Source organism: Solenopsis invicta, chromosome 10 (genome assembly GCF_016802725.1).
Source record: "Solenopsis invicta isolate M01_SB chromosome 10, UNIL_Sinv_3.0, whole genome shotgun sequence".
In the NCBI taxonomy this organism is placed as follows: domain Eukaryota; kingdom Metazoa; phylum Arthropoda; class Insecta; order Hymenoptera; family Formicidae; genus Solenopsis; species Solenopsis invicta.
The window spans coordinates 2,586,021-2,611,648 of record NC_052673.1 but is presented as its reverse complement, the minus strand read 5'-3'; the positions used below and the strand labels follow the sequence as shown (position 1 = coordinate 2,611,648).

General features: G+C 32.2%; 4 protein-coding genes and 2 long non-coding RNA genes across 11 annotated transcripts; 4 read left to right on the top strand and 2 right to left on the bottom strand.

The window, feature by feature from the left end:
- The first annotated feature begins 872 nt into the window (after nt 1-872).
- Nucleotides 873-4,134, top strand: LOC120358819. The gene is made up of 3 exons (XM_039454329.1): nt 873-1,045; nt 1,135-1,281; nt 3,327-4,134. Exons 1-3 carry the CDS (start codon nt 1,031-1,033, stop codon nt 4,098-4,100), a joined length of 936 nt encoding a protein of 311 aa, XP_039310263.1. The 5' UTR covers nt 873-1,030; the 3' UTR covers nt 4,101-4,134.
- A 7,644-nt stretch (nt 4,135-11,778) lies between these two features.
- On the top strand, nt 11,779-13,703 carry LOC120358817. 4 transcript variants are annotated; one of them, XM_039454320.1, is made up of 5 exons: nt 11,779-11,875; nt 11,978-12,519; nt 12,592-12,735; nt 12,814-13,080; nt 13,153-13,703. In XM_039454320.1, the coding sequence occupies exons 2-4, from the start codon at nt 12,332-12,334 to the stop codon at nt 12,932-12,934; spliced, it is 453 nt and encodes a 150-aa protein (XP_039310254.1). In that variant the 5' UTR covers nt 11,779-11,875; nt 11,978-12,331; the 3' UTR covers nt 12,935-13,080; nt 13,153-13,703. The 4 variants fall into 4 exon arrangements, with proteins under 4 accessions (XP_039310254.1, XP_039310255.1, XP_039310252.1 ...); XM_039454321.1 differs by having other exon boundaries at nt 13,298-13,642; XM_039454318.1 differs by having other exon boundaries at nt 11,781-11,875; nt 12,645-12,735; nt 13,298-13,642.
- Nucleotides 13,704-14,105: 402 nt separating this feature from the next.
- On the bottom strand, nt 14,106-14,667 carry LOC120358818. Its single transcript, XR_005575695.1, has 3 exons — nt 14,577-14,667; nt 14,395-14,474; nt 14,106-14,225 (listed from the first exon to the last, which is right to left on the bottom strand). It is a non-coding gene; the product is annotated as an uncharacterized LOC120358818 (long non-coding RNA).
- A 759-nt stretch (nt 14,668-15,426) lies between these two features.
- LOC120358835 lies at nt 15,427-18,687 on the top strand. Of its 2 annotated transcripts, XR_005575712.1 has the most exons (6): nt 15,436-15,550; nt 15,682-15,939; nt 16,115-16,443; nt 16,572-16,802; nt 16,940-17,739; nt 17,822-18,687. It is a non-coding gene; the product is annotated as an uncharacterized LOC120358835 (long non-coding RNA). The 2 variants fall into 2 exon arrangements; XR_005575711.1 differs by having other exon boundaries at nt 15,427-15,550; nt 15,682-16,443.
- Nucleotides 17,777-21,311, bottom strand: LOC120356763. 2 transcript variants are annotated; one of them, XM_039454389.1, is made up of 7 exons: nt 21,126-21,311; nt 20,401-20,614; nt 20,130-20,304; nt 19,822-20,026; nt 19,705-19,761; nt 19,453-19,524; nt 17,777-18,558 (listed from the first exon to the last, which is right to left on the bottom strand). In XM_039454389.1, exons 1-4 carry the CDS (start codon nt 21,150-21,152, stop codon nt 19,870-19,872), a joined length of 573 nt encoding a protein of 190 aa, XP_039310323.1. In that variant the 5' UTR covers nt 21,153-21,311; the 3' UTR covers nt 17,777-18,558; nt 19,453-19,524; nt 19,705-19,761; nt 19,822-19,869. The 2 variants fall into 2 exon arrangements, with proteins under 2 accessions (XP_039310323.1, XP_039310322.1); XM_039454388.1 differs by lacking the exon at nt 19,705-19,761 and having other exon boundaries at nt 21,126-21,309.
- Nucleotides 21,312-21,349: 38 nt separating this feature from the next.
- On the top strand, nt 21,350-22,500 carry LOC120358834. Its single transcript, XM_039454390.1, has 2 exons — nt 21,350-21,642; nt 22,095-22,500. The coding sequence occupies exon 2, from the start codon at nt 22,095-22,097 to the stop codon at nt 22,452-22,454; it is 360 nt and encodes a 119-aa protein (XP_039310324.1). The 5' UTR covers nt 21,350-21,642; the 3' UTR covers nt 22,455-22,500.
- The last annotated feature ends 3,128 nt before the right edge of the window (nt 22,501-25,628 follow it).

Here is a 25,628-nt window from a genome sequence, read left to right as displayed (position 1 = left end):
GCAAGTGGTAAGCTCTGGGAACATTATAATTATATAAAAGGAGATTTAAGAAAACAAGGAATACTCCTTCAGCAATCAATTTCCAAATCCATACAAGAGACATATGCACAGACTGAAATAGATGGTACTATCCTAATATTAATATGACATTGACCATTTTACACGTGACTGTATATAATTTTTATACTACAGAAGACAAACTGCAATGGTTATTCCACCACACAGAACCGTGGGAGCAAGTGTGTGAATATTGGAATAATACATATAGGGCTAGGAACAAGTTATTAATGCAAGACAAACTAAATGTACTTGAATATTTTAATAAGTTTCCTTGTCTTCATGGTCGTCGCTGAAATGGACAAAAATGAGCAACTCGGCTATAGGCCTACGTTAAAGTATCGATATAGAGCAAAACGTTATCTATAAAACTATTTTTGTTATATAATTCTGTATAATTATTTTTTTGCGATTATATTATTATAATTAACTTCATTTTGAGACACGTATATTTGTTACTTGACTCTCTTTCTTTCTATCTGTTACATTTGCACTCACGCACGCACGCACACGCACGCACGCACGCACATACATACGCGCTAATAACCTTATTACAAAATTTCTAGCTCGTAGAAGACTTTAACAGACAGTATCCCGAAAAAGAATCGATATTTCCTAAAAGGTGGAATATTATTAAAAAAGTTATTATTGACCAACTACAGCAATTGAATAAACGCCTCAGTGTTTCAGATACAGCTCTTATATCTATTTTACCAGCAATATCTTCTGGTATAGACATTTTACCATTGCATTAAAATTGTATTATTAAAATGTTCGTGTTTAATTAGTGGATTAGTTATAAATTTTTCTTTTTTTAATAGATAAACAAGATGCGGTAATTTTTTATTTACTTCCGATTCTTATCGAATCTCGTAGAGCAGGAGGTTATAAAAAGAAAAGAAATACGAACTGTGAGCAGGATAGTGAAAACAGCATCAGAAAGTTAACGTTACAAGAATGTAGAGATGCGTTTATGTTACATGCGCAGGTATTTAAATAAAAAAATAAAATATATATAAATATTAAATCTTTTATGAGTATGAATAGTATTTTAGTTCGAATTACTACTTTATATAGACTGTTGCTGATTTGGATCGTGCTTTATATGATTTGAAGAGAAGACTGCAAAGAAACAAAGATACTTTTCAACCGACACCTCTTATAGTTGGACCTTTAGTAAACATCGAATCATCATACGTGATTGTAAACGACCAAAAGTTTAAGGTGGATTCATGTTTGCAAGCTATTGAATTAACTTTCAAGATATTCTTTGCTGTTGATTGCAAGTATCCAACATATGCAGAAACGTTTTGGATATTCTTACAAAAATCTGGTTTCGATATTCACTTACAAGAGAAATGTAACAACTCATTAAACGTTTTGTTAGGTCGCGTTAACGCAGAAATGGAGCGTTTAGTTGCGACATAATTTTTCCGAACATAAATATCATTTCATGTGCAATCGTTAATAAGATGTTTCGGTGCTATATTTGTAGTACATTTTTATGTTTCGATAATAAGTCGCTTCTAAATCATTACAAAGAATTCCATCCTTTATTAAAAATATATAGATGTAACGATAATAATTGCAGCAGATCTTTTGCTATATTTGATTCTTTTAAGAAACATAGATATAACAAACATTTATCAGAGACTAATATTACATATAATAACCAAACTATAAAACAATATGATCAAAACGCGGATTTTATAGATGCAATAGATAAAGTCTTAACAGTGGGAACAAATCAACGTATACAACATTATGAAGATAAAAAATGTGAAAATGTGGAGTATATAATAGATCCCATACAAATTAAGTCTGATTCTGATATTGAAACTGATTTAGAAGACGATTTATTTTTCGACATTCCACAAAACGATGGCCACACTAGTGAAGCGACAAACGTAAAATTTGAGGAACATAAAGAAATTATTAATTTCACAAGTAAATTATACACTTATTTAGACGTACCTCGTGTTAGGGTAAATGATATTGTGAGAAGTACAGGAAATCTCATCGACAATTATTTACTTTTACTAGAAAAACATTTATTAAATCGACTTGAAACTTTTAATTTAAGTTTAGATTCAATATCTGCTATTAAAGAAGTATTCGCAGATTTTAGTGATCCTTTCACGGATTGTAAAAGCGAATGGCGTTTTTTTAAATTGTTAAAATGCTATGATACATTTATACTTCCTGAACAATATTTAATCGGAGAAAGAGAAGAATTCCGAGAAAAGAATGGCGTAAATATTATTCAAAGTATTTCAGTGTATGCACAGTTTATTCCTCTTCGCAAAGTTTTTCAAAAAATATTTGAAATCCCAAATCTTTTTGACGAAACATTAAGATATTACCAATCGCTGAGATCAAATAACAATATTATAGAAAATTTTGTTCAGGGATCTCTTTGGGAAGAGATAAGTTCGCATTTCATAGGAAAGATTGTTTATCCTATTTTTTAATTTTTTGATGATTATGAGAATAATAATGTGTTAGGCTCTCATAAAGGCTTATCTAAGTGTGGCGCAGTTTATGTAACTATACCATGTTTACCTCCTTACATGCAATCAAAGTTAGAGAATATCTTTCTGTTCTTTTTATTTAACTCACTTGATCGACAAATGTTTGGCAATAGAAGTGTTTTTCAAAAAGCAATTGACGAGTTGCATTACCTACAAACAGAAGGTATAACAATTAAACATAAAGATGGAAACAAGCAAGTATATTTTGTTTTGTCTTTAGTCGTGGGAGACAATTTGAGTGTTCATTCTATTTTTGGTTTCGTGGAAAGTTTCAATGCTACATTTTTTTGTCGATTCTGTCTAATTAATAGAAAATGTATTTGTGATTTCTTAGATGAACGTATGTGCATTCTCCGTAATGTAGATAATTATACTTCACTTTTGGCATTAAAGGATGTGAGTAAATCTGGTATAGTTAGTCAGTGTGTGTTCAATGATTTAGATTATTTTCACGTTACAAAAAATTTAGGTGTAGATGTTATGCATGACATTTTAGAAGGTGTATGCAGATACGATTTGGCGTTATTTCTAAATTATTTTATTGCTAAGAAATACTTAACTTTAATAGATGTTAATACTAGAATAAGATCATTTCGATACAGTCACAAACATAATATTAATAAACCTGTGGAAATCACAGAACAAAACTTAAAAAATAAAGCAATCATAATGAGTTCTGCCGAAATGTTGTTATTAGTAAGGCATTTTTGTTTAATTATCGGCTCTTTTATTCCACAGGAAGACGAATGTTGGCAGCTTGTTATTCTTTTAAAGCAAATAATCGACATTACAACTAGTTCAAGAGTTCATTGTGAAACGTATCATTTATTAGACACTATTATTAATGAATATTTAACTTTATTAAATAACCAATTCCCAGGCAAGATAAAACCGAAACATCACTTTTTAATTCATTATGCTCGAATAATGAAGCTTGTCGGTGTATTATGGAAAACTAATTGTATGCGATACGAAGGTAAACATAAAGAAGGAAAAAAAACATCCCAAGCTACAAATAGTCGAGCAAATATTTCAAGAACAATAGCTATAAAACACCAACTGCTTTTAAACTACAGGTTGCAATATAATATTTCATCCTGCCATTTGTTAACTCTTGGACCAGTTGCCCAAAAGAATGTACGCGAAATACCTTTTGTTAATAATTGTATTACACCTTTTCAAGTAGAATTTAACATATTAATTGCTAAGTGGATATGTTACAACAATAATATTATTAACAAAAGAGCCATTATCGTTACATTCAACGAAGAAGGAGTAGATTTTTATTTTGTGCACACTATTATTATTAATAAAGAACAAAATGACTTTGTTATTTTAACTAAAAGAATGTTACAGTGCTATCTAGATGAACATGTACAATCCTACAAAATTTATGATAATACTTGTTTTGAGTGGGTTTATTTAACTAAGAAGAATTTATTTAATTCTGTTGTAACACATTGCGTTAGGCTTAGTGAAAGCGAAATTTATATGGTTAAAAAATGGTTTTAAAGAAATACCAAATAAATGAAATTATCATTGAAAAGTGTGTATTTATATTTATATATATATATAAGTATTTATATATATATATATAATTTAATTATCCTCAGTATTTTTATTGCCATTAAGGCAATTATACATATTGCAACATAGTATGGAGAGAAGACATATTTAGTATGGTAATTTTTCTTTTACGTGCATTCTACGTATGGTAAAACGCGCTCTCGAAAAAGTCCCATACTTGATAGAAATATATATTTCTGCGTATAGTTTTATTCTTTGCTCTCTAAATTTCCTATACTTTCTTGAAATCTTTTGCATATTATGACTATATCCTAGCCGTGCAAGATTAGTATGGTATTTACTTTCTTCGTGTATGCTTGTATTTTCGAGAAAAATTTTCTGCGTGTGCTATCACTTGAATTTTAAAAATACGAAGATTTTTCAATACAGAGATAGTACCACGTGGGTTTTGTATAAAAATTGAAGATACTACCAGTTGGGTTAGAATAGGAATGTTTTTCAAAGAAAATACAAATACGACTACTTTAATTTTGTAAAAAAAGTATATTCTTTTTATAATAGGCGCACTTTAAAAGATTTCACACATTTTTTTTTTTAATAAACATATATCATTTTTATTAGATTACACAATTTCAAAATAAGTTGCGCGCAACACACATAGGCGCTTTTTTTTACCTTTTTTTTGAAAAGGTAATTTTGTACTGATATCACGCGTTTTGTAGTGTTAAGCATTATGTAATTTTTTTTTCTGTAATAAGACATGATTTACACTATTACTTAGGTTTTATGGAATCAAATACATACCAATTGGGTTAGAACAGGAAAATTTTTCAATGAAAATATAAAGTACAAAGTAGTACTACTTGGATTTTGTAGAATTAAATTAGCATAAAAAATTTTTTCTGTAAAATACAAAAATAATATCACTTGGGTTTAGAAGAAAAATAAAGATAAAGTGCACGCACACGCATACTTGGTGCCTTTCTTTACCTTTTTTTGAAAAGGTAATTTTATACTGATATCATGCGTTTTGCAGTGTCAAGCAATTTGTATTTTTTCGTAATAAAAGACATGATTTCAACTTGGCAAAATTGTAAGAAAAAAAATAGAATAAAATGTAATATTGTAATTCACAAAGATATATTAAAGTTCAAGATATTACGACATGGGCTGGCATAGTAAGTTTTTCAATTAACACAGAGATAGTACCACTTGAGTTTTGCAGAAAAAAATAAAAGTTTTTAGGTGCGCGCACATACACTTGGTGCCTTTTCTTACCTTTTTTTTGGAACGGTAATTTTGTACTGATTATTCTTAACCGGGCGGAAAACGGATTAAAGGATTGTTCGCTCCACCGAAATCGCCGTGACGGAATGGTCAGTTGCGTTAGGTGACAACTACTATTCAGGTCAGATGAAGGTGCATAACATGATTGATTGAATATAGCTAATATAATATAATAGCAAACGCCTCTCTGTGACGAAAATATGTACTGGACAAGAAAATCTTAGCGACGATGACGTTTCTTAAATGTAAAAATTGAGATTTGGACTTTGCGTCGCGATATCTCCGTTCGTAGGGCATGGAGAGAAAAAATAAAAACACTTTTATTATACAAGTCGAGGCCAAGCTATCGTTTGAGATTACTCAGAACTTGATCGGTTCAGCCGTTACTGAGATCTGATAATCTCGCATGCTTGGAATTCGCTGACTCGCGTAAAAGAGGGTCGGTCTGCGACTCGCTTTTCCTACATAGGCGCGAGTCGCGACCGCGCCTCTAGATATATGCAATTTTTTTATATTATACTAAATGCTGAAAGTAATTCCAAAATTTAAAGATTTGCTGAAAAAATTTATATTATGTTTTTATTTTTTATGTAAAATTTATGTTAAAACTTGTGATAAAATGTATTTATTTATGTTAAAATAATAAAGTAATATTAAAATATGTTTCAGCTACTGTAAGAAACACACATAATGCATGGTTAAAGGTGAGGAGATAATAACATCCATTAAAACTTAGCTCACGTTAGTGAGCGTATGTTTACAGAGAGAAAGAGAGAGAGAGAGAGAGAGAAACGGACGAAATCAAAAGAATCGAAATAACGAGGAACACGAGCGCGCGAACAACCTGATGAACAATGAAGAACATTGAAAAACATTAATTTATACGTTTTGGATTTTTTTTTGAGAAATGTGTTGGGAGATCAACCCATAATGTTGGCTAAACTGCCAAGCGCGTCTAGTTATAAATCGGTGTTCTGATGGCGCACATGTAGGCGGATGTCGCGAGTGAGATTCGCTTCTCTGTACCTCTCTCTGTCTCGGACGCTTGTCTCAAGCAGTCGTGTGTAAAGGATCTCTCGCGTAGTAAAAAGTTTTTCTACGTACACGCTGTATTTTCTCTTGCAAAATACCCATCAAATTGCAATCTTATATTATAATTATATTATATAATTTACATAATATTACGCACACACACACACACACACACTCACACTCTCTCTCTCTCTCACACACACACACACACACACACCTACACACACACTTTCTTTATATATATATATACGTGCGTGTGTGCGTGCGTTATATATATATATATATATATATATATTGTTCTTAAAAATGTTGAATGTTACAATATTAAATTTATAAGACTTTATGTGCATTTCTAATATGTATGTTACCTCTATTGCATTTTGCAATGATGTACATATGCAACAAATACCAAGTTTATGTACATTTAAATAAAATTCTATTTACTTGATACCAGTGTTTTCACTACAGTGGTCTGAAATTTCCCTTCTTCTCTTCTTAAATTACCCTTTTCTCTTACATTCTACTTTGAATTTTCCCCGTATTTTTCCTTATATAAAAAAAGTTATCTCAGATTTTATTATTTAAGAGTAGCTTACTTCTGAATTCTTTATTTTAATGAAATATTTTTGAAATTACATTTAAATCATTTATTTTGTTTCTTTATAATTATTTATAAATTTCTATATTTTTTAATGTTACCAGACCTCAGGTTAAACTTAAGTTAATGCTTTTAATCTAGAAAAAGAAAATAAGTTATGTTCACTTTCAATCAAATTGATTAAAACTGTATTTTTAATAAGGTGAATAAATGAGGAAAATAAACATCTTTTAAAAATAAATTTTGTTAATTTTTTAATGTTCGAATACAAGATAAAACTTAATGTTTATTTTAATTTAAAACATAAAAGTATTTTAACAACGTTTCTAGTTTCTGCACTAGTTATAAAAAGGGATTTATTAATGAGGATAACTATATGGTCTTATTTTCGCGATTTGTTGAATTTTCCTTCATTTTTCCCTTTTCTTCCCACAAAAGTTCAAAAATTCCCGAAATGGGAAATTTTCCCTCAAAATGGAAACACTGCTTGATACTATATGTATTATTGTACATTGTACATCCTACACGAGCACGCGCGCGCGTGCATCTAGCTGTCTATGTGTGCGTGTATATGGGTTCGACTGTAGTTATCTTGTTTTTATCCTTTTCGGAGACTGTCCTGAAACCATAGACATTTGCGGCGAATGTCTATGGGACGAGTCATCTCGGACATTTGATCATTCGCAGAACATACTACGTCTATCGCAGTACGTTTGAAAATGTTCTGAGATTATCTCAATTGTACTTTTGCGAGAGCCTCAGGATGTCCTCAGGACGTCAGTGTGCTTTTAAGATAGTTCACATTTTTTCGACGCCTTCAAAAAAGTACATTTTTTTGCGCATCTTGTCGAGTACTATAAAAAAAAATACAAAACATTGAGAAAATAAAAAACAAAAAAAAATAATTTTTACCAAACGGTGAGAGATACGACAAAAAGTTATATGATTCTTTTTGCAGAGCTTATCAAATTATATAAGAATCCACAATCAAAACAAAAACAGATAAAAAAAATTTGAATTCAAAAATATATTTTGAATACGGCAGACCAAACGGTGCGAGATATCGAAAAATCACAAGAGACCTTTTTTGTAGATCTCGTCGAGTACTACAAGGAAAAAATACAAAACTTTAAAAAAATAAAAAAACTAAAAAAAAATTCTACCGGCCAAACGGCAAAAGATACGACAAAAAATTATATGACCTTTCTTGCAGGGCTCGTCAAATTATATAAGAATACATAATGAAAATAAAAAAAAAACAAAAAAAAAATATATATATTTTGAGTTGCACAGCTTAAACTAAGCGTTTGCTAACAAAGAGCAACAGGACTTTTCTACTCCCCTAAAGGTCTACTGGGAAAAATACAATAACTACAAAAAAAAATGTCTTAGCTCCAAAACCTATAACCTAACCACACACAAGACAATACACAAGTCACAAGACATAACCACACACAAGACATAGGTTGCGGTCCATTTAGTACTTCTGAACGCTCTGAATGCTACGCTCTAAACGCTACACTATGATCGGTCCACTAGAATTACCAATATTACAATCACTACACAAGTGGACCAATTTGTAGCAGTTGTAGCACTTGAATCAACTAGCCGTGGTTTATCCAAAATTAATAATGGAATCAGTTCCAATTTTAGTAAATGTTTATAATACATTCAACGATATAATGACTTTGTTTACACCGAATACTTGATACGCGTAATATTTAGTAACTTTCTATTCAATTATCTTAATTTTGGTATTAAATTTAATGAATAGTATATTAAGCTGGTTCAATATAAATCAAGATAATTAATTAAATATAGATATTACGTATACATTTACACGTATTGCCGAAATTAAAACAATTTAATAGAAAGTTACTTGTTAGTATGCGTGTCAAGTGTTCGGTGTAAACTAGGTCAATATCTTTTATATATATATATATATATATATTATATATATATATATATATATATACATGGATGGGAAGTAACTCGTTACTTGTAACGAAGTTATAGTTAGAGTTACCTGTTTTTGGTAACTGTAACTTAACTTCGTTACTTTTTTTCAACTGTAACTATAAACTTAACTTAGTTACATTATTTGTGTAACTAGTAACTAAATTAATAGTTATTTTTATAGTTACTTTATATATTTCAAACTCATTTGCCAATTTAGATAGCATTTGCAAACATCACCCGAGTGGCGTCGTGTATCATTTTATCTTTATTTAACAATCGGTAAACAACAAGGATAAAATGATATATATGAGGGTACTCAACTGATGTTTTCAAACGCAGCTTTAATGTAATTGGTGATTGGTTAGACCTAAAAGATTACACTAATAGCAGTAAGCGCTCACTCAACCACTGAGTTTGCTAAACGCAGCCACTGTTGCTCGATGCAGTGACAATTCTATGTTCTATGCTTCTTATGTGATCCGAGAGAGATGATATGATGAGAGATGATGTGATCCGAGAAAAAGTTCTGTCCAGAAAGATACACGTGACAATGAACGGTTATATGTTATACATTTGGCAGCCCCGTACCAGTAGTCATAGGTTACAAGTTATTTACATGTTCTTACTTGTGGATTCAACCAATTATGTTCGCCGATCGAGGAGCAAGTCTACATTCTAAAAACCATCCAAGAAAACGTGTTGCAACCTTTTAGCTCACGACTGTACTTGTAGGGCCCGGATATTCAAGTACAATTCCGGGATGCTCGCGAAGAATCACTGCGTGTTGTGTGATCGTCTGGCTGGTCTATCGTGTACATACGTGTGATAATCAGCCAGCAGAGAATTGGTTACTAAGAATCCCTTTGAGTCTAAATTCTATACTTAGTCTTAAAGTTAGTTTATAATAGCCGTTACCATAAGAAATTGATCAATCATAGTCAATTATTCTTTTATAAATCAACTATGATTGACCAATTTCTTACGATTACGGCTATTATAAACCAACCTTTATCCTCAAAAAATTTAGAACATAATTCACATAGTTTTCATCTGTACATATAGGTAATTAATATTTAATATATGTAAACATGTCACATGCAAATTATGCGTCGTCAATAAAGACTATAATAAAGACTTAAGCCTTTAGCCTTAAGAAATTGGCCAAGCACAATCGATTATTCTTCTATAAATCAATTATTATTGGTTAATTTCTTAAGGTTAAAGGCTTAAGTCTCTATTGTAGATAACGCTTTACACAATTAAAGATAGAAAAGACTTTACGTGGATGCTCTTCAGTAAAAGTCTCGTATTTAAATTATTAATGTTTTATAATATTACCAAAAATAAACAGAAAAGTAACTGAAAAGTAACTTTAAGTTACTGGGTGTTTACGATAACTAATCGGATCTCGGATTGGATTGAACAATGGTACTCAACGTAAGTATAGAAAATTTCCCTAGGCTAATCGAATTGACGATTGCTGTCTCAAATGTAATCCGATTGATGACGAAAGCGTGGAGACCGAGAAGCATGCTTGAAAAGTAAGTCTCTTTATTTTTTAAATAATAACACAAAAAATCAAAGATTAAGTTAAAAAGAATGATTTGAATTTAGATTTATTGTAATTTGTTTTGTCTAAACACTGGATTTCGTTTAAATTTCTGTTTGTAAAAATTAATTAATCTATTCTAAAGTTTGTGGTTATATCGGAAACAAATCAAAATTAATAAAACAATTATTAATTATTAGGTACATATTAAAGCATATAATATTTCAAGCATATCATATAGAATTCCTGTTTATTATAAACTTAGTAAACATAACTTTGAAATTATTCAACTACATTATACATTAATCAATATTAATTTATATGTTAAAAATCAATAATGTTTCTAAAAATGTTCTTTTTATTCTTTTCCAGATCGTAAATAAACTTCAATTCCATGAATAAATAAAAATTACTGGAAAATGGATTTATATGAAGAGGGCATTATTGAACAATATCAATTTGTGCTAACTTAAAATTTGTAAAATCTACTTTTCTTTATTAGTTGTTTATTAGAGAGTAATAATATAAAAATGTAATATACGCATTATATATGCATACAATTATTTTAATTTTATTTATGTATATTCCGTTCTTATATTATTACTCTCTAATGAACAACTAGCAAAGAATAACAGATTTTACAAATTTTAAGTTAGCACAAATTGATAATGTTTAATAATGCCCTTTTCATGTCAATCCATTTTCCAGTAATTTTTATTTATTCTTGGAGTTGAAGTTTATTTACGATCTGGAAAAGAATAAAAAAAACATTTTCAGCGACATTATTGATTTTTAACATATAAATTAATATTGATTAATGTATAATGTAGTTGAATAATTTCAAAGTTATTTTTACTGAGTTTATAATAAACAGGAATTCTATATGATATGTTTGAAATATTATATGCTTCAATATGTACCTAATAATTAATAATTGTTTTATTAACTTTGATTTGTTTCCGATATAACCACAAACTTTAGAATAGATTAATTAATTTTTACAAACAGAAATTTAAACGAAATCTAGTGTTTAGACAAAAAAATTACAATAAATCTAAATTCAAATCATTCTTTTTAACTTTATCTTTGATTTCTTGTGTTATTATTTAAAAAAATAAAGAGACTTTTCAAGCATGCTTCTCGGTCTCCACGCTTTCGTCATCAATCGGATTACATTTGAGACAGCAATCGTCAATCCGGGGTGTATTCCGAAAGTTCTATTGAAAATAGTCTTTTTAATCATAAGGTTGGCAGCACTGTAACTAACTACGTTGTTTTCCGTAATATAAGTTGATTATCGTTTGCTCACGTTGGTTTGCAAAGATCAACAAAGAGGTTAGTTTAATTTCTTATACTTTAATTATTTATAAAATAATTATAATCATGTATTATTGATTAAAATATTATTTACTAAAAATAATTTTGATTTTAAAATAGGAATTCAAAAACACAAGACTTTCCAAAAACTGCATGAAAACTAACTGCAAAGTTTTCTATCTATTTATAATATTTATAAACAATTATTGGAGACATTGCACTGTAGTGGTGCTCATTGAACAGAGGATATCAGCATCGGTGAAATATTTCTCAAGTTTGAACCAGATTTTGTTAAAGCATATTCTCCATATGCCAACTTCTTCGAAAATATAAAACAAATGTTAGAGGAATGTAATCCAAATAAACAACGGTTTTACGTCTATTTAAAAAATTGCCACACAAAACCAAGGATGTAGACAAGATCAATGCCATATTATCGGTTTTCTTTAGCTTTCACTTATATTTTTCTAAAAAATGGATTTACTTATATTTGATGAATTATTTTCAAGTTCAAGTGAAAGTTCTGACAGTGAAGAAGAAATATTAGATATTATTTTTGAGAACAACGAAAATCATCCTAGAAGAAGAAAAGCAAGAGTTCAAAATTTTATTGAAAATGTAATTTATGAATACGATAATAAAAGTTTTCAAGAAAACTTTCGGTATGTATATAAAATTAATTTATTAATCTTATATGTATGTACAAAAATAAAAGACAAAAATATTTATTTTAGAATGCAAAAAACAACCTTTAATTATCTTTTATTTTTATTACGAAATGATTTAGAAGAAGAAAATTATTCTGGAAGAATACCCATGTCTGCAGAGAAACTGTTGTACATAACTTTATATGTGTTAGCAACACCAGATTCATACAGGTTAACTAGTTAAATTAAAATAATTTTTTGTAAAGGCATGATTAATAATTATTTAATAACCATATAATTTAATTAAAGGTCGGTGGTACAAAATTTAATGTTGGCAATGCAACAGCTTGGCGAGCGGTACGAAAAGTTGTCAAAATTCTTTGTACATTTAGGAATTATTTTATTCGATGGCCAAACAGAAGAGAAATAAATGATTATAGTCGAAGATTACAAATTGAATACGGTTTTCCTGGAGTTATTGGAGCTTTGGACGGGACGCACATTTGTATATTAGCTCCATTGGAAGACAGTTAATCTTATATCAACAGGAAAGGAAGACACTCTAATCAGTTGCAGGTACATATATTTATTATGATTACTTGATTAACAACATGTGTTTTAAAATATTTAAAATAATCTTCTATACAGGTAGTATGTAATGATAAATTGCAATTTTTACATTGTTATGCTGGTCTTCCTGGATCTGTGCATGATATGAGAGTATTTAAGTATTCAGGATTACAACAAAAATGTAACGACCAGTTTTTTCCTGATAACACCCATATTATTGCAGACTTAGCTTATGTATTGCAAAAGCATATCACGGTGCCATATAAAGATAATGGTCACCTAACTGAGCAAGAAATGAATTACAATAGTGTTCTTTCTAGAACTAGAATGATAGTAGAAAGATCAATCGGCTTATTAAAAGGACGATGGAGATTTCTGTTGGATAAAGTACCAATGAGAAGAACGGATTTAATACCATACTATATAATAAGTTGCTGTGTTTTACATAACATTCGTCTACTGCAAGGTGATAATTTTGATTATTCAGTTATTTTCAATGAAAACTTAGCTGCGGGACCAGAGCCAATGGCAGTAAATCAATTTCTACAAAATGAAGGACTAGTAAAAAGAGAAGAAATAAAAAATATGTTGAATACTTAATTTGTACGCACAATACTATGTAAAAGTTTAAAAAAAATAAATTACTGATATATTGAAAATATTTGATTTTTTATTCAATTGCAATATATTATTACATTATTATTACATATTATTACAGTTTTTATAACTAAACTTTTTATGCACAGTAACAACTTAGCAACAACGCTTTTCCATGCTTTTCAATAAGGCTTTTATACTACAATTATAAATAAAAAAAAAACTTTTGTAACATTATTTTATAGAAGTTATAGATTATTTGCAGTCTTTTTCAAAATATATTCTATATTATTTATATGGTAATACAGAAAAACTAATACAGAAAGAATTATTCTTGAATAGATATTAATACAAACATTTAACAGATTGAGAAGATTTCTACTGTTAAAATATTTTACATTCTTTGTTAAGAGATATATAAAAATTTGATTTTATACCTTTAATCGCACGTTCATGTATTTGATTTGAAACATATAATGTATAATTGGATACTCCATCAAATAATATTAATTGTTTGATTGTATTTACATTAACATTTTGTGATTGAAGCTGTTCTGTAAACAATTAAATCGAATAAATTATCTCTCCGTTCTTATCTAAAAACATGAAATATTAAAACAAGCATGCAAGCTAAGCTACTACAACTTCTCCAACTACTTAAACAGAATAAACTTTATTATGCATTATTAGTGCACAAAAACGGACATAATTTAATTTACTTACAATTAATAAATTAATATTAATCAAAACTTAGGATTTTTATCTCCGGAATTCTTGGAAATCCATTTTTTGCTTTTTGATTCCTATTTTAAAATCAAAATTATTGTCAGTAAATAATATTTCAATCAATAATACATGATTACAATTATTTTATAAATAATTAAAATATAAGAAATTAAACTAACCTCTTTGTTGATCTCTGCAAACCACCGTGAGCCAACAATAATCATAAACTTAACTTACATTACGGAACACAACATAGTTAGTTACAGCGCTACCAACCTTATAACTAAAAGGGATATTTTCAATAGAACTTTCGGAATACACCCCCGATTAGCCTAGGGAAATTTTCTATACCTACGTTGAGTACCATTATTCAATCCAATCCGAGATCCGATTAGTTATCGTAAACACCCACTTTTTCAATAACTGTAACTGTAACGAGTTATTTTTTAAAGTCAGTAACTTGTAACGGTAACTAGTTATTTTTTGGAAGACAGAAACTGTAACTGTAACTAGTTATTTTTACAAAGTAACTTTCCCAAGCCTGTATATATATATATATATATATATATATATATATATATATATATATGATGATGATAAGGAAGAAGAAATAGAATTTTGCTTAATGAGTTATGAATCGAAGAAAACAAAAAACGCCTAAAATTGAAGGTTATGTAGATCGTATTATCCCATCTCTCACTGCTATGGAATTTAAGAGTCATTTCAGGTAAAGTCATAATTTTAATTAATTTTTTCTCGCGTAGCAGAAACAAAGAAAGTTAATGATAATAATTCCTTTTTATTGTCAATTGATATATCATGTTTAAACACGTATGAACACAAATACGGCCCCAAACAAACTATTGATGAAGCCAACAGCGGTTTGAGCGTGAATCGAAATGCGGCTCAAGTCGTAATTTCCCGCCAAATATTGAAACGCTCCAGCTAACTCATCTCCCGAGGTGAGGCAGTTATGGGGTTCACACAGCACGCGGTATCAGTCCTAGTGTGTTCTAATGCGCATGTGTAAATTGTGTCGGGTACTCGGGGGACCTTTGTAATCTCATGGAATATTGGACGCAGCTGGACGCAGCTACTAAACGAAGCCGCTCAGCTTATTGTAACCCTGTAGCATCTTTGGTTAAGATATAAGGTGAGCCTATCCGAAAGTTTTATTCAATTTTATTTAACTTATTCTGAATGTCGAGTAAGAAATAAATAAAGGCTATAAGAGTAAAATATTGTTGCGTACAGTTTAAAACTTAATTTATTTACTTCTCACAGAGAAGTCTTACAAGAACGTTTCGACTCTAATTTGCTCATCTTCAGCTATCGCGAGGAACAATGTTACATATTTATGTATGTGGACTTCTTCCTGGTTGAGCAATCTACCGGTTCCAAAACCAAGGGCAAGATTTCACTGGTTGCCTTTCCAGTGACCATTCCCTTTTCATGGAGGATTACTTTGCGTTCATTAAAGAAGCCTTGCACGATGTCACATTAATTAATAGGACTATACAAAATTAATCTTGTGTCACACTTGTATGATCACGTTCTCATTATGACCTGTCGTTCTGAATTGACAATTTAGAAAGTATCACTTCGGTGTTATTTTGGTTATTTTGAATAATTTTATCTATCTTTTTTCTTCCCTATTTTTGTTTAATTTACTCATTTTTTATTTATCTTTTTATTTAATTTACGTTTATTTGTTTAGAAAATGGATACAGCTGTATATAGGACAAGACGTCGAGTGTTGTTGCTGGCTCTATTATATATAAGAAGAAAGAAAAAAAGAAATAAGAATGTATCAAATAGAAGATTTTGGATACATCCAATACTACGATTAAAACAACAGCAAGGAGATTGGAATAATTTGATTCATGAAATGCGTTTACAAAATGACAACATGTACTTCAATTACATGAGGATGCCACCCACAATGTTTGATTATATATTATCAAGAGTTGGGCCTCTTATAACAAAACAAGAAACAAATTGGAGAGTACCGATTCCAGCATGTGCAAGATTGTCTATGACTTTACGGTAAATTACAAAACACACATATATAATATATAAACCTGTTCATTTAAATTTAAATTTCTATAATAATATAAAATTGTATTTTATGAAATATTAGATTAAATAAGTAAAGTAACGTGAAACATTTTTAGGTATTTAGCAAGTGGAGATTCACTTCAATCTAATGCATGGAACTATCGAATCGGACGAAGCACAGCATCAAGAATAATAAAAGAAACGTGTGAAGCAATATGGGAATGTTTTCATAAAGACCAATTATTTACTCCAACACAAGATGGATGGCGCGAAATAGCTCATGAATTTCAAGAACACTGGAACTTTCCTAATTGTATTGGTGCTTTGGAAAGCACGTTGAAATAATCGTAAGTTTTCACTTTCTCCATTAACAATGCTACAGATGTTTCTGTCTTAAAAAAAATGTATGATCAGTATTCAGCTTTAATTTAAAATTGAATCAAAACAATATTACATAACTAAATGAAAATTGTTCTTTTTACAGTGTCTTGAACATTCTGGAAGTGCATACTTTAACTATAAATCATTTTACAGTATAATTTTATTAGCACTTGTTTCTGCTACTTATAAATTCTTAATTGTGGATATTGGTGCGCAAGGTAGGCACAGTGATGGGGGAATTTTTAAAAATTCTATAATGGGACAAAGATTCTATAACAATACAATGAATTTGCCTGAACCCTCTCCTATTAGCAACAGACATACTGTACCATATGTTATAGTAGCTGATGAAGCTTTTCAACTACAAACGTTTACTATGAGACCATATCCTTCGAAAAATTTAAACAAAGAGCAACGAATATTTAACTATAGACTAAGTAGAGCTCGACGAGTTGTGGAAAATGCATTCGGCATATTGACAAGTCGATGGCGTATTTATCAGAAGCCAATAAATACTAGCCTTGAAACAGTTGATGCCATAATCAAAGCGACAATTTGTTTGCATAATCTTTTAATGAATGAATCATTTTATTGTGTAGCTAGTTATGCCGATAGAACATCTATAAATGGAGAAATACTCGAAGGAGATTGGAGAAGAACAAATTTTAATTGTTTTAATGATGCAAATAATACAAGTTTTGCCAGTAATAATTACACAAGACGTGCTAATGAAATTAGAAATATCTTCACTGATTATTTTATGAATGAGGGTCAGGTTCCTTGGCAAGATGAAGTAATATTCAAAAATTAATGTACACAAATTTTTTTGAAGTTCTAAAAGTTGTCACCAGCTTCGTTAAAAGGATGTAGGATTCGCTATTGAAGTTCTCAAAATTATGCAAGGTATTTATAAATACTTTTTAATTATAAAATGAAATGAGGATACTATTAATCTTTATTAGTATTTTTCAATTGTTGTTTACAGGCCCTACATTCAGAGTGAACGCAATAATTTTCGATAAATAATGCAGCAGTATGGTATCATGCGCAGACGATAAAGTATTAAATATAATTAAAGTTCGAATAAGTATGATATGTTTACGTCTTACAAATTTTTGGTACATTATGTTTTCTTAAAAACAATTATTTTTATTATTCTAGTAACATGTTTACATATCACAAATCTTTAGTACATTATGTACTCTTAAAAATAATCTTCATTATTCCACGTTTACATATCACAAATCTTTAGTACATTATGTACTCTTAAAAATAATCTTCATTATTCCACGTTTACATATCATATATCTTTAGTACATTATGATGTACTCTTAAAAATAACTATCATTATTGTTTCACTAAATTTATAAACTAAATATATCTGTATGTATATTAAAATGACAAGTTATATTCTAAACTTCTTAAAAACAATTATACTTTAAAATTAAAATAACTTTATAATAGCTTTATAATACTGTATTCCAAAATGTTAAAGAAAAACATTTTATAAGTCTTCTTCCATAAGTATTTGTGAGATTCTGTTAATTATGCGTTTGGAAGTGTCCGGAAGCATTCCTCGAAGACACGCTTCAACATATTTTACAAAAGTTTCAATTTTATCCGGTTTTGTGTGAGGAAGTTCATTTATCGGTCTTGTTTTTTGTAATTCTTGTATAATAGCTTCTTCTACACGATTATCTATATTTTCTAGTTTTGATTTTCCTATAGAAAAAACAAAATATATTGATATTTTTTCTTATTCATTTCTTCTTCTATAAGTAAGTCTTTTTATAACAAATGGTTAAAATTATAATTGAAACGTTTACAAATAAATAATGTACTCAATTTTAATATGTCTATACTTTACACATTGACATTCACTTTCGATTTCTCCTGATCTTATATACTTATTTCTTTAGTAATGAAATACAAATATAAAAAATTAGTTAACGAGAAACAGCATACTGGTCTAAAGCAATTCTTAGTTACTTATTGAACATTTTTCTGTGTGATTTTATAAATATTTATAAGATTCCCCCACATTGCGTGCCGCTTAGTTACTATATTTAAAACACAGATTTTTAACAACCTTGAATATAATATCACAAAATTAAATTGTTAATCAATTTAATTATTTTGTTGCTTGAACGCATTTCTACTATCGTCCCTAATCCCAAAAAATTGTCAGAAAATTATTGCGAAAAATATTACCCCGACAAGAGTTTAAACCTGGATCCTAACTATTTGGAAAGGGTGTCTTAGCTATTTTGACACAAGACAATATTTATTGGAATAACAAATGATATGAATTAAGCGTCCTTTTCAGCCGATACGTACATACAATACAACAATCCTAATACTAAAATAATAATTCAATTGATTAGCAATTTATTTTTATTTCATATTATATTCGAGTTTTTTTTCAAAAATTTGTGTTTTAAGTCCGGCAAGTAAGCGGCGCGCAATGTAGGGGAATCTTGTAAATGTTTGTAAAATCACACAAAAGAATGTTCAGCATGAAGAACAGCTTTAGATCGTTTCTCGTTAATTAAATTGTTACATTTCCCGGTCATATTAAGATTAATGTATTATAAAAAATTAGTTTCATATACTTACTTTTACGTTTTGTAAGTGCAGATACATGAAGATTTTCTGCATCAGAAGTATCTGGAGTAGATATTGCATTATCTACAAAGAAAAATAGTTGAATATATCTATAAACAAAATTCAATTAGGGGCGCGTTTCATTTTACGCTCGCTCATAAAATCATTTTATCCTTGTTTGAAAAATATTAAACAAGGATAAAATGTTGCGAACGTTAAGTGAAACACGTCTTAAAAGTGTCTACATATTGTTGCATTTAATACCATATTTTGGAACTTTGTTTGAACAAATACTTGAATTTAACGAATTTGGTCCACTACCTACATGTAAAAAATAAACTATTACAATAAAGTTTTAGGAATGAGAAAATATTTACTTACAAGAAGTTTCCCGTGACTTTAGTAAACTAGTTTGCATGGGTTGTGATTTTAGTATACTTTTCTTTTTTGGTATTGATTGTAGTGAAATGTCTTGTCTTTCATTGCCTTCCCTTTTTTTTTTGTCACAATAGAAGAACACTCTTTGTTCTCTTGAAAGTGCAGCATGTTTATTTGTGGATTCACATTTTCAATGTTACTTTTTGTTCTGAAATAGAATATATATAAATTGAAGGCATGTGTGTTTGTATTATATGTATGTACATACGTATGTGTATTTAATTTATATTGCAATTTTTTGCTATACATACTTTCTATAAGCTATTGTTGGTACTAAAAAGAGAAGACTTTCGTATAATGGCCAACTGCTTTTCTTTTTTATTGCTGCACTGTCACTAGGAATATAAGTATTTTGTAAAGTATGTTCTTTCACAAACCGATCCCTCAAATTTTTCCATCTTGTCTGACTTGTGCCGACAGGTGTACCTATACATAATAAAGTTTTACGTTACATTTTAAATACTTAATCATGTTGTAGAAGTCGATACAATATGTTATTGTAATACGTATACTGATATTTACCTAAATAGACATCTATTTCGGACCATAACGTTTTTGTTTCTGATGGACCTCTAAATTTGTAAGGTAACAATGAGTTCCATAAAGCTTCTCTTTGAAATACTTCTCCAATTAATATTTCGAAATATTCCTGATCCAAATTTTTATTCTGAGATTCGAAAGTATTAGTATTATTAGAAAGAGAGCAATTCTCCTCTTCTATATTGCTGTTATCATACTGCAAATAAAAGTTTAGTAATTAATATATTAAGTGTAATATAATAGTAAAGGATAATATAATACAATAAAATAGCCAAATGGAAAATTATAAATTGCCAGTGATAATCCAAAGATGTAATTTAATTATCAGTCGACTTTCTGGCAAAAATGTATTTATATTCAATCACAACATTTCGACTTCAGATTTAGACCCTTTTCAAGTAAATTAATAGGGGTGTACAATAAGTGTGATTTAGTCATTTCTTGATACCTGCTTTTAACTTGTGTGTTGACGCTTTCTGTAATTTTAATATCTTGACAAAGTTTAACTGTTTTTGTAATTGAATATAACAAACACATTTTTGTCAGAAAGTCAACTGATAAGTGAATTATTTTTTTAATAATAAAATAGCTTTTTAATTAAATCTCTTATGATACTTAACCTAAAACTTGTGTGTAATTTTAATTAACTACTGTATTTAATTTTTCTTAATAATGATAATATATATAAAAGGTTATAGTTTACTTACAATTTCGATATCATCGATATCACTCATTTTATAAAATATAATATTGCACTTTTTTAATAATATATTATTTTCTGCACGTCCTGCTAGCAGGCTGCTTTTCTATCTGACGCTAGAAATTATCACCCAAATTCCTATACGCAGGATGTGACCAGATGTGACACAGTTTCCGCCGCGCGGCAAAAGTTGAACCCAATCCAACTTTTGCCGCGCGGCGGAAATTATATATTTATCACTTCCAGGCGAACGAGACGTTGATTGGCTATCGAAATATTCCCCAGCCAACTTCCGCCGCGCGGCAAGCCTTGCCGCGTCCTGTGGGCACGAGGCATTAGAGCGAATCGAGAGCGAAAACGATGACGTATTGATGACGTAATAAGAGCTATTGGGAACGTTCCGAAGCGTCAAATGGACCAGCCATATTAATGCTACGAATGCTCTGTAGCATTTGAAGCGCTAAGTGGACCGCAGCCATAAAAACACAAGACACAAGACATAACCACACGGATTACTGACAGCGGTATTACCAACAAAGCAATTACCAATAGAGAATTACCGACAGACAGCGGTATTACCGACAGAGGAATTACCGATAGAGAATTACCGACAGTGATATTACCGACCGCGTTATAGGCTGGACTTACTCATAATCGCGATCGCGCCGTAGTTCTGACTCTCGCCGCTACGAGTCGCATTATTATTAAAGTTTCTCGCAAGTGCCCGAGGTGACACCGCTTTGTATAAGACTCCGTATATTGGCTGTGTTCCGTTTTTACTGGCAGTACTGAAAATTTATAGTTCACGTCACATATACTATACATTTTCAGTACTGGCAGTTAATATCGGAACACAGCCATTGTATCTCAACAGCGGAAGATTAACGAATCGGTCGCGGTCCGTTCATCTTCCGCACCCTCGCGATGCGTCGTGGAGCACGAGTCTAACGTATCCCCGTCTCCTTGCCTGTTACAGATGACGAATCCAGCCAAATGCGGAGAGAGAGGGACGTTGCCACCACCCGTCAGGCTCTCGGATTGTCATCTGGGTTGGTCGACGGAAGTGGAGCTGAGCGAGGAGAAGGATGGATCGAGAAGAACGCGATTTCGCAACCGACCACCAGCGCGCGTCGCTTTCGAGCTATACAAAATCGGACGCCGTGTTGTCGCGAACATAGAGTTCGCCCCGAAGTACGGCTCCGCCGCGACTCGCGCCCACGCGAGGCATTGCGACGCCGTATTTAACGCCGACGTCGAACTGGAGGTCCGCCTGGAAGCCGCCGCCGCTGCCCAGAGACTCGTCCATCGAGAGCCCTTACGGAAGCAGTCAATTTAATCTAACCCTATACCTGTACTACCTAGGTGTTGTAAAAAAAAAAAAAACTCTGTAATAACCGGATAATGTAAATAAATAACAAATACATATATAAAAAAAATTTTTTTTATTTATATTTTAAGTTTTGCTACAATCTATTGAAAAAATGAAACTTAAAGTTAAAAAAAAAAAGTCACTAAAGGCACGTTCATTGAATACTAGATGGATCGCATCGCGTGTAAAAAGGAAATGAAACTTAAAGTTAAAAAAAAACAGTTACAAAATGCGCGTACAAACACGAAGCGCTAAATACATCGTGTCGCGTATGAAGAAAAAATAAAACTTGATGTTGAAAAAAAAAAGTCTTAAGAAGCGCGTACAAACATACAATAGTACGAGGGTAGTTTCGCATACAATGGAGTAATGAAAATAAAAGTTAAAAAAAAAAAAGTTTAACGCTCTTCTTTAATTTTCTTCGCCGCAGGCTCCTCCTCGCCCTCGTCGCCTATCGAGCGTGATCACCTCGATTGTTCGTTTCTCGCCCCTTTTTTGTGAAAAAAAAAATGAAAAATATTATCGAACAATTTATTTTTATTTAATATAGCTTAACCTAACTACTCACCTAGCCTGCTGCTGCATCAGTTTTTGCATCTGGTGCAGCACTCGCTGTTGCACCTGCATCTCTAGCTGCTGCTGCTCCACCTGTTTCTGGTGCTCCAGCAGCTCTCGCTGCTGCTTCATCAGGTCCCGCTGCATATACAAAAGCCGGTCGCGCGCACTTATAATTTCGTCCTCGACTCTCCTCCTGTTGTCCTGGCGCTTCTTGTACATGGCGGTCCACACGTTCGCCCAGTGGATCCAATAGCTTATGGGCCGACGTGCGCGAGGTCGGCGCCACCCTCGCTTGGAATGCTCACGAAGAAACTCCCTGACGTCCTCCCGGGTCTCCAAACCCGAGCGGGGCTCCTCGGGTTCGCTATCGGAGGAAATGTCTGGTGCATATATCACCCTCATCTTTGGCATTGTTAATGTTCTGTAACCAGTCCAACGCAATTACAATTACATTACAGTACCGAGTACTGTAAGTGTTTGTGAAGTAATGTTCGGTAAAAACGTAACATTGAGTCACGCGGCCGCGACTCGCAAGCGATAAATTGTTATTTACTTACATCACGGGACTTGATCCTACAGAAATCAGTTCGATTGTAGACGTTGCTCAATCTGAAAATAAAAAAAAGATTAGTATTTTTTACACATTTTCGGCTATAAGTCCCGAACGGTTGTACCTACAGACTTCAGCCTTACGCCGTTCGAAAGGGCTTGAAAAATGCTTTCCAACGACCTACGGTCGAAGTCTCTAGGTCCAACGGTTCGGGAGTTACGGCCGAAAATAGTTTTTTTACATTTTCAGTCATAAGTCCCGAACGGTTGTACCTATAGACGTCAGCCTTGCGCCGTTCGAAAGGGCTTGAAAAATGCTTTCCAACGACCTACGGTCGAAGTCTCTAGGACCAACGGTTCGGGACTTACGGCCGATCAAAGTTTTCACCTCTTTCAGGAGGTGTAATTAAGAAGGAGGGGTGGGTATTTTTCGGGTGCGTTGGAAAGTGCTCGTCGAGACCTTTCCAACGAGCCCGCACACGACAACTTTCCTTCACCTTGAACGAAAATACCAAATCTCCACGGGTACTTACGTAGCGCGGAGATGGTCCGTGAACGAAATACCGGAGCTGCGTCTTGATCCAGTATATAGACTAAGCGCGGACCATGGAGAGAGACCGCCTGAAACTTGTAAAATTCATAAGTTCCGAACGGGAGGACCTAGGGGAAAACTTATAACGCTAGTACCACGAGGGGGGGGGGGGGTTTCCTCACACCCCCCTCGATTTTCAAACCGCTATAAGTCGAGAACGGTGCGTCCTAGCGAAAAATGACTAAGAACAAAATCGTTTTTTCTCGTCGATATCTTTCGACAGGGATAATCGAAAAATTTTTACAAAATTGTTTTGAACTTCTTTCCGCGATAACTCCGGAACGGTTACAGCTACGGACTTGAGCCTTACGGGGTTTTAAAGGGATGGAAAAATGCTTTCCAACGAGCTATGGTCGAAGTGTCTAGGCCCAACGGTTCGGTAGTTACAGACGAAACAAGTTTTTGGACATTTTTCATCATAAGTCCGGAACGGTTGAAGCTACAGACTTCAGCCTTATGCCGTTTTAAAGGGCTGGAAAAATGCTTTCCAACGAGCTATTGTTGAAGTATCTAGCTACAACGGTTCGGGAGTTACGGCCGAATAAAGTTTTTTCGACGTTTTCCACTGTAACTCCCGAACGGATTGAGCTACGGACTTGTGCCTTGCGGCGTTCGAAAGGACTCGAGGAATGCTTTCCTCAACCTAATAAGGTCCAAGTCTCTAAGTCTAACCGTTGGGGAGTTATCGCTGAAATAAGTTTTCAAAAAATTTTAAAAAATTTTTTCAGTGTCCCTGTCGATAGATCTTGACGAGACAAAACGATTTCGCCTCTTGCGATTTTTCGCTAGGACGCACCGTTCTCGAGTAATCGCGATTTGAAAATCGCGGGGGGGGGGGAGGAAACACCCCCTCCAACCCTCGTGGTACTAGCGTTGGAAGTTTTCCCCTAGGTCCCCTCGTTCAAAAGTTATAAATTTTACAAGTTTTCGCGGTCTCTCTCCATGGTCCGCGCTAAGTCTTGGTGCCGGAGGAGACGCGGCTCCGGCTGTTGCTCTCCGAGCTTCTCGAGGCACTGAGTGCGAGCCGAGATTTGGCATTTTCCTGAAAAGTGTAGGAAAATGGTCGTGTTTGGGTTCGTTGGAAAGGTCTCGGCGAGCACTTTCCAACGCACCCGAAAAGTACCATCCCCCCCCCCCCTCTTAATTACACCCCCTTAAAGGGGGTGAAAACTTGGATCGGCCATAAGTCCCGAACGGTTGGAACTACAGACCTCAGCCTTGCGACGTTCGAAAGGGCTTGAAAAACGCTTTCCAACGAGCTACGATCGAAGTCTCTAGGCCCAACGGTTCGGGAGTTACGGCCGATTCGAAATGCAAAGATATTGATTTTCTCATATTTTTCCAGATTGTGGCGATACAGCGCATTTTATACGTGATCAACAGCTTTTTTAAAGGCTACAAACAAATCAGCTCTTTTCAAAGCTCTAACGACGACCAGGCAC